At 43.6% G+C, this 8,825-nt stretch overlaps 2 protein-coding genes across 2 annotated transcripts; one reads left to right on the forward strand and one right to left on the reverse strand.

The window, feature by feature from the left end:
• The first annotated feature begins 292 nt into the window (after positions 1-292).
• On the forward strand, positions 293-2,108 carry LOC118427000. The gene is made up of 2 exons (XM_035836634.1): positions 293-496; positions 1,595-2,108. Exons 1-2 carry the CDS (start codon positions 293-295, stop codon positions 1,892-1,894), a joined length of 504 nt encoding a protein of 167 aa, XP_035692527.1. The 3' UTR covers positions 1,895-2,108.
• Positions 2,109-6,047: 3,939 nt separating this feature from the next.
• LOC118426839 (carboxypeptidase N subunit 2-like) lies at positions 6,048-8,068 on the reverse strand. The gene is made up of 2 exons (XM_035836385.1): positions 7,965-8,068; positions 6,048-7,607 (listed from the first exon to the last, which is right to left on the reverse strand). Exon 2 carries the CDS (start codon positions 7,576-7,578, stop codon positions 6,379-6,381), a length of 1,200 nt encoding a protein of 399 aa, XP_035692278.1. The 5' UTR covers positions 7,579-7,607; positions 7,965-8,068; the 3' UTR covers positions 6,048-6,378.
• Between the last annotated feature and the right edge of the window lie 757 nt (positions 8,069-8,825).

Consider the following 8,825-nt stretch of genomic DNA (forward strand, 5'->3'; position numbering starts at 1 on the left):
CATCCTCCTTAGTTTACCGGGGCTCCTATACTCCATCCTCCTTAGTTTACCGGGGCTCCTATACTCCATCCTGCTTAGTTTACCGGGCTCCTATATTCCATCCTCCTTAGTTTACCGGGGCTCCTATACTCCATCCTCCTTAGTTTACCGGGGCTCCTATACTCCATCCTGCTTAGTTTACCGGGGCTCCTATACTCCATCCTGCTTAGTTTACCGGGGCTCCCATACTCCATCCTGCTTAGTTTCACCAACCACCTGGTTGAGGGGAGAGTTTGCCCTGGTATGAAGCAGGATGATACTCAGGCTAGATGGCAGTAGTATTAATTTGTCCTCTTTCTTCCGATGCCTCCTACTGCAGGTTGTCCCCAGACTGACGCTGTTCGCGGTGTGGAAGGTGCCCGAGCTGGGGGCACGCGTGCTGGCGGTCGGGCTGTGCGCCTCTGCCTTCCGCCTGTGGTTCGCCCTGCCCCTGGGGCTGCACTGGCTCGTCATGCTGGTAAAGACTGTCCCCCAAGCAGATGTTCCGGGGGCAAAATCGTAACTGCCGAATACGACCATGTGTCGCACAGCCGCCACTGGCGCCCATTCCATCTCGAATAAGAGTGCGGTCTCGTAGGTCGTGCGATCGTCTTACGATATTGATGCCATAGGCTGAGGGTTGTGACAGAACCAACCACCGACCCACCGACAAGGACATAGACTTTGTAGGACACATATGGCTGTCCCCGAAAATGCCCGAAAAGTTAGCGATTGTACGATGATCGCGCGACCTATGTAAAGTTCTGCGCTTTAAGCTAGCACATAGTCTTGGCGGGCAGTTACGATTTTGCCGCTGCTTGGAGAGGTAAAGACGCCGTGAACTGTTTCTATCTATATAATCGAATCCAGGGTGATCGGCCTCCTGTAGACTAGTACGCGCATTTATGGTTCTAATGCCCATATACGCGTATCTAGGGTGTTTCTGACGTCTATATCATAGGCGTATCCATAGCTAGGGTCGGTGGTGTATCCGACGCCATTTGTCCCTTCAAGAACACGGTGAGCGATGAAAACTCTTTTTAGTAGTATTTCCAATAAGGTCTTTAAATCTCCCTGATACTCAAAACAACTAATCAATGACAATTAAAGAAGCTTAAGCTTGTGTCTCCCGATCCTTCTTCTCTTCTCCTCTCCTCCCACCTCTTCCTACTCTCCAAGCAGAGGTTAGGCTCCGGCTGTTTTTTAACGTTTTTTAGTCGTTTTTATCGGGCTTTCTATTTTGTCACTTTTCTTGAAGTGCGCCAGCCAAACAATACAAGATATAATACAAAATAGAAAGCCCGATAAACAACTAAAAACGTTGAAAAAACAGCCGGAGCCCAACCTCTGTTTGGAGAGTACTTGTTTGGAGATTTAATTTCGCGGTAACGGGAAAAGGACTTTTCGCAGTGGTTTTAAGTTCACGGTGAAGCGGCCACCGCGAAAACCGCGAACATGTAGGTTTAGAATCGTATTCGATATTCTGTATGTACATACAATCAGTTAATATCCATATGTTAGAATTTAGATTATTTACCTGTTCTCAATCACTTCATGTCTTTGATTTTGTTGCCAGGCCATGATGCTGATTGTGGTCCCGGACCTGCACGAGTGTGTCGGGGTTCTGTTCGGGGGAATCCTCGCAGCCGTGGAGACATTCAGCGTCAACTTCTCCATGACGACGACCTGGACCTTAGGGGTCAACCTCGTGCTGACCCTGGCAGGAAATGTTGCCATGGCAACGACCTGGTACGTCCTGGGAACCCAAGAGAACGGCTACGAGCTGCCCTGCCTGGTTGCCGTGGTAACGTGTTCTGTAGTCTCGGCAGTTCTAGGAGGGGTGTATCTGAAGTTGTTTGGGGAGGTGAAGTTCTAGAGTGTTGTCATGACAACGTAGAAACCACACGTATTTTGAAGAGAACAAATATGTGCTATGTAATATACTATGTTTTATTGACTTTTTGAACCCTGGAAAATTAACTTTAAAGACAAGGGTATACAAAACGTACCAGAATGCATCCCATCTCCGCAAGAAAACTGATATGCGGCGATATCCAACCAAAACTGATATGCGGCGAAGAAGAAGAAGATACCAGAATAAATACTATATGTACTAAGAAACGGCTGGCGTTCTATAAGGTGTACTCTAAACTGCAATTATATCATTTGTATATAATCTAGTTAATTCATCTATGTATCAAACCGGGTCATGCACTGAATCATAAATCAAAGGAATATGATATCGTTTTGGTAGAGTTTTAGGCTCTAGAATTTTGTTTTGCCTGTCTAACTTTTGTATCTGATTTTTCTCAAAGCAGGTCAAATCGGTGACTTTTCTCTATGGTTATAATGATAAGACGGTCCTGCCTTATTATTAATTGGACTGAACCATTGGGACAGGGGTGAAAACCTGCTGATTTTTAGTTTTAGCAACAATTTTTTTAACATGTCAAACTGATTTTTTTCTTCCTTTTTCTTACCTCAACAAACTTTTGTAGTGGGGTAAAGACAACACTGGAGCCACAGATTTTTAGTTCTCCTTTGGAACTTTTATTAAATCCATTTTTCACCCAAAATATAATTGTAGATAGTACTGTTTTCAAAAATTTTAGTTCAGTTAATCTACTTTACTTTACTATACTCAATTGTAAAAAACACAATCATCTGTGTAGTACTACTTAGCAGTACTAATAGTAAAGTAAGTCCTTTCACCGCAGAATTGTATATGATATTCTTATAACTATGAAACCTTAAAGCAATCATTTGAAAGAAACAAGTGTTATCATCCAAGGGTGAATATGAAATCAAGCAAATCTCCATCAGATAGATTGAAAATCACAGATCTACAAATTTGGGGGTGCACAGGGGTTTACCAGAGTGTTGCATTATGTGTTTTGAGTTCAGGAAAGTGGTATCTGTAGAAATATAACACTTGTTTCTGGAGAGTAATTAAAATATACGGAAATGATTTAACAGTTATAGAATCTAAACCATCATGTTAATTATGGTAAGATATACATCTTTGATCACAATTCGTTAGTAAAATTGATATAACAGTTATAAATCATGATATCACTTATGTTAAAGGTACATCACAAAGTCGTTAGTAAAAAATATGATAATAAGCTCCTATTCTGTATGGAAGTTAACAATTACTAAACAAGGTGTTAGTTCTTATCACCCCAAAGGACTACCATTTGATTGTAATGATGAATAAGAATAGAATTATGATCAAAAGTGACCTTAATTAAACACTATGATAAAATCTGAACTAAAATCCTTATCAATGTGATGATTGATTAAGTGAATAAAAGTGCCACAGGAAGTGTATTATTGGGGTAAGAAGTTAAGTTGTAACAGAATATGGCTATTAGTACATATACAGGGCTCGAATTACATTTTTCTACATACCTGCACTGGTGCAAGTAACAAAGAAAATTACCTGCACCAGACAAATTTTACCTGCACTACCCTGAATTTAGGAAGTATGGATCATACTAAATTGTTAATCGATCAGGAACCATTGCTATTTTGTGTTGTATACTTTATAGGTGGTAATATATAGTAATAACAGCTAATAACAATCCACATACACCTACACCATATGACATTTATGTATAAAACCCATTATATGGACCAGTGCAGGTTAGGTGCATGTAAACACCAGAAATACCTGCACAGCTCCAATTTTACCTGCACTAACCTGCACATGCAGGTGGTATTTCCAGCCCTGATATGATATGTAAAAGTTAATGTTACAAAGACAAATTAGCCCCCTTACCATATAAAGATGATATATTGATTTTAATGATAGTCCCAAATTATATACAAATATTCTGAAAATTCTTATTATCATAATCATTGGTTAACATATATCTTATATAGCGGTGTATGGCATGGAAGAAAATACATCCTTGTGCTCAAACATTGTACATCAGCGGTGCTCTCATGAATATCTTACAGTATACATTCTTCCATCGGTATTCAAACACTTTAAACAGTTTCTGAAGCCAGTCTCTGTTTTATTGATAACCTGGAATCCAGTCTCTCGCTGGCTCGGCCTACCGTACTTAGTGCAGGCTCTCTACGGGGCCACTGTGGGTCTGAGCCGCCGGGATAATCGGCCACACCCGGTAGAATTTTCACGCGGTTGGACTTTGCCCGGGGGGGGGTGGGGGGGGGGGTAATTGCCGGCCAGCGAGAGACTGGCGCAATAGCGCTTTCTTTTTCTTTCTCGCTGGCCGAATAATTAACCCCCTGGGCTAAAGTCTAACCGCGTGAAAATACTACCGGGTGTGGCCGATTACCCCGGCGGCTGGGAGCTTCCCTGGCCCCGTAGAGAGCCTGCACTAACTACGGTATACGGCCGAGCCAGCGAGAGACTGGATTCCAGGTTAGTCTCTGTTAGCATCTCTGTATGGTGTACATCAGATTTACCGTTCTTTATCTAGCCCGTATTGGAATATCATCCTATAGTTCAAGTGTGGGTCTCACATATATATATATTATGTGTGTGTGTGTGAGACCCACCGCTATATATATAATTTTTATATATGTATATGCAGGTCATTATCAGCATGAACTAACACCTATTGCCTTACATGAGGGACTGTGAACTATACATTTTGTATAATATCTACCCACCAGTTGTCCTTTGTCTGTTGATATGTACTACCCCCATTATCTAGTGCAGCAGTATCTTAAGAACAGATGAGATTTCTTCAGTTTCTGGCTTGTTTTTATTCTTATATATGATAACTTGTGGGGCTTCTCCAGAATCAGCTGCCATGACTGTGCTAGTAAATCGGTATTTAGCTGTGGGACTGAGGACCATCTGTTGCCTTTTGAGCCTCATGGCCTGCAAGTACCTACAGACTTTTGAGTAGGCACCTCTAAACCTACATGTACCAACAGTTTTGGGCAGGCACCTCTAAACCTACAAGTACCTACAGTTTTGAGCAGGCACCTCTAAACCTACAAGTACCTACAGTTTTTGTAAGCACCTCTACATGTGCCTATAGTTTGGGGCAGGCATGCGCATCTCTAAACCTACATGTGCCTACAGTTTTGGACATTTACCTCTAAACCTACAAGTAACTACAGTTTTTGGTAGGTACCTGTCGCTACATGCACCTACAGTTTTGGGCAGGCACCAGAAAATACCTTGTTGGGACACCTGTCTTAAAGGGTGATGCACCTTTTTAAAGTTTGTTGCACCAGTTTGGAAGCTTGTGACACCAGTTGAAACCTTGTGGCACCTGTTTGTAGCTTGAAGCGACTATTTTCAAACTTGTGGCACCTGTTTTGATACTCGTGACACCTGTTTAGATCTTGCAATTACTATATTTGCAAATAAAGTGTGTTTTACTTGTTGGAACACCGTTTACGGCACCTGTTGAAAGCATGTCGCACTTTTGGACACCTTGTGACACTTGTTGTAAGCTTGTGGCGACTGTCGAAAGCTTGAGGTAACTGTTTTAAGCTTTGTTGAGCAGGTTATTGGGTGGGCTTTTTATTCTTTTATTATTGAGTAGGCCGACTACTCACTCTTTGCAGCCAGGGGCTGAATTGCGAGGAGCTTACAATAGGCGGGGCTGAATCGCAAGGGTCTGGAGCGAGCTGCCATTCGGTGCCACTCAGGTGACCTCAATACGACTGTCGCAAGTGTCTGGAGCGAGCTGCCATTCGGCGCCACTTATGTGACCTCAATGCGACAGTAATTGCCCCAGGTGCGGCCAAGGTACTGAAGGTTTTGAATCACTCACGCCGCACCATCGCACGTGTGGTGGGTTCTTTAACGTGCCTGGGGTATGGCTCTCCCCAGACACGGGACCTCCATTTAACGTCCTATCCGAGCCGAAGCTAGGTACTCATTTTCACCTGAGTGAAGTGAGGAAAGTCGTGTAAAGTGCCTTTCCCAAGGGCACAAGATCGGTAACACGGCAGCTGGATTCGAATAGCCTGGTATCCAGCCGTAATATAGCTCCCGAGTCTCTTCTCTCCTCTTTGCAAAGAGGAGAGAAGAGACTCGGGAGCTATATTACGACTGGATACCAGGCTAGGATTCGAACCCGCGCAACCTCTCAGTCACGGGCCGAAGAAACTGCCACTGCGCTACACGGTCCCACACCTGCTTTAAGCTTGTGGCGCCTTTTTAAAGGCACATGTTTTACAGCTCACGAAACCTGTTTAAAGCTTGAGAAACCTGCTTAAAGTATGTGACACCTGTTTTAAACCTGTGACAACTGTTTTAAACCTGTGACACCTGTTTTAAACTTGTGATACCTGATTTAACGCTTTCAGCACCCATATTAAAGCCTGTAGCAGCTGTTTTATTGCTTATGACAGTGTTTCAAGAGTTTAGGAACACGTCTCCCTGAATTCTTGGAGACATGTGTTCTGACGTGTTCCTTGATCTGGACAAACCTTCCGAAACTTCTTGCTGCATTTACTGCATTGCTTGAGGCACTTTTTGCACATCTTCCTGCAATTAGCTTTTTTCCAAAACTTTATGGCGATACAATTCTTCCAAAAGATTCTGTCACTGACACTGCTGCAACTTGCTGCATGTTTCGTGGTAGACGCTGGGATCTCACAGATCAGATCTTCAGAATCTACATCCAGAAACCTTTGACCTGCAAGATTGGCGGGACCAGCGCATTCTATGTCGTATGCAAAGTCGTGATACTCTGTCAGCGTCTGCTTAAAGGGACGCATGTTGCAATCACACTGCCAGGGGTTGCCTTCGAGAGTCAAGCTCACCAAGTTACCAAGTCTCTCAAATATACCAGCTGGGAGACTGGTAATAAGATTACCCCCCAGACTCAAGTCGTCCAGATTAACAAGTCCCTCAAATATGTCAGCTGGCAGACTTGACAACCGATTTTGGCCAAGAAACAAGCGCTTCAGATTCCCAAGCCCCTGAAATATGTCAGCTGGAAGACTAGCTAAATTATTGTAAGCAAGACTCAACACCTCCAGCTTACCAAGTGGCTCAAATATTTCAGCTGGTATACTACTCAACCGATTATTGAACAAGGATAGGGAAGTTAAGTTAGTCAAGTGATGAAATGTTCCGCTTTCAATTGTGAAGATCTGTTGGGACATGAAGCTTAATATCTCCAAGCTTCTATATCTTGATAAATCAGAATGACCTAAGCTTGTGATGCCATTGCCATTGCCAAGCAGAAGAAGGGTAGTGAGGGTTATAGGCATGTTTGATGGTATACTACTCAACCGATTACCTAGCCTAAGCTCAGTCAGGCTGATCAAGTTATCAAATGTTCCGTCATTAACTATAGAGAGCGGATTGTACGTAATGCGGAGGAACTGCAAGTTTCTATATCTTGATAAATCAGACTGACTTAAGGTTGTGATGGCGTTGCTTCTCAGGTCGAGGCGAGTGATGGTTGTAGGCAGGTCCTGGGGAACACTGGTGAGGCCCATGTCCCAGCAGGAACATTCTGTGGCTGAACAGCTGCTGCTGCAGGTTTGCGCTGTGGTTGGTCCAGCATCTTTCAGGACGATCAGCAGCAGAACGAGTAGTCTCTTCACCTTCATGCTGAATCTTTCAGGGCTACTTTTCTTCACTGCACAAAAGAGGTGTTTTTCATTATTACCCCTGTAAATGCATTTAAGTTCGCGGGGATTTAATTTCGCGGAAGCGGGAAAAAGAACTTTTCGCGGTGGTTTTATGCTCACGGTAGCACCATGCACTGTACTGCCATGAAAAAATGTTCGCGGTGGTTTTAAGTTCGCGGTGAAGTGGCCACCGCGGAAACTGCGAACATTAAACCGCCGCAAAAGTTTCTGCATTTACAGTATCAAGCAGACCTATTGCTACCTATTGCAGAATCTTACTCAAAATGAAATTTGTCATTATTATTGCTGATTTAACATAATCAATAATTATATCTTCAGCTGCTTATGGTCTATGTTGCACCAACCTGGACAGTGATCCTAGAGCTGGCCTCTAGTTGTTGCAGGGCACTTTCAGCTTGGTTTCCTCAAACGTCAATGACACGATTCCTGCAAAAATGTATTCGGCATTTTTGGGGTTGATTCATATTCTGAATCTTTTGTGATTTTTCCCGATATTGGGCCAGTGTCAGAGGAAACTAATATGCACGATACTGGTCATGAATATAATTTTAACAAAGTCAGCATCTCTTCAGAATGGACCGATCCAAAAACCCCGCCCCCTGTTCGATCATGGTTCTATTTCGAACACCTCCGTCAAAAATAGCCATTTCAGCCCAGGGCAGTTTTTGACGGAGGTGTTCGAAATAGAATAGGGGGTTCTATCTGTTCGATATGGCGTTCGACAGGATCGGTCCATTCTCGCATTGTTCACTACAAACCCAGTCTCATGGAGGTCAGACAGTGTAGGGGGTACATACAAACCCCAAAGGCATGGCTCATCGCCAGTAGGCACAAGGCAACTGGGCGGTGACTTGAACAGACAACTAGTCTGCTGAGGTAAGGGTCAGAAAGGCCACCTGTGCATCACGGTACACTAATATGTCAGTCAAGGACATTTTAGATATCTGATATTAGTAGAAATATTAACATAAGGTCGTCATGATAATACCTAAAATCTGTCCAAAATGCTTGCTTTGTTGTCCACAAACTAAGCGGATTCTCAGCAGGTTTGAAACTAGATAGAGAAGACTGTGACAGCGATCTCGCCCCCCCGGCGATCTCGCCCCCCCGGGGGGACGAGATCACTAGCGTTTTCGCCCCCCCCCCCCCCAAGAGCAGCTGGTTACTACATATTACAGGTGCGCTACCTGGTACTATACTGCACC

This window comes from Branchiostoma floridae, chromosome 12 (genome assembly GCF_000003815.2).
Source record: "Branchiostoma floridae strain S238N-H82 chromosome 12, Bfl_VNyyK, whole genome shotgun sequence".
Lineage (NCBI taxonomy): Eukaryota > Metazoa > Chordata > Leptocardii > Amphioxiformes > Branchiostomatidae > Branchiostoma > Branchiostoma floridae.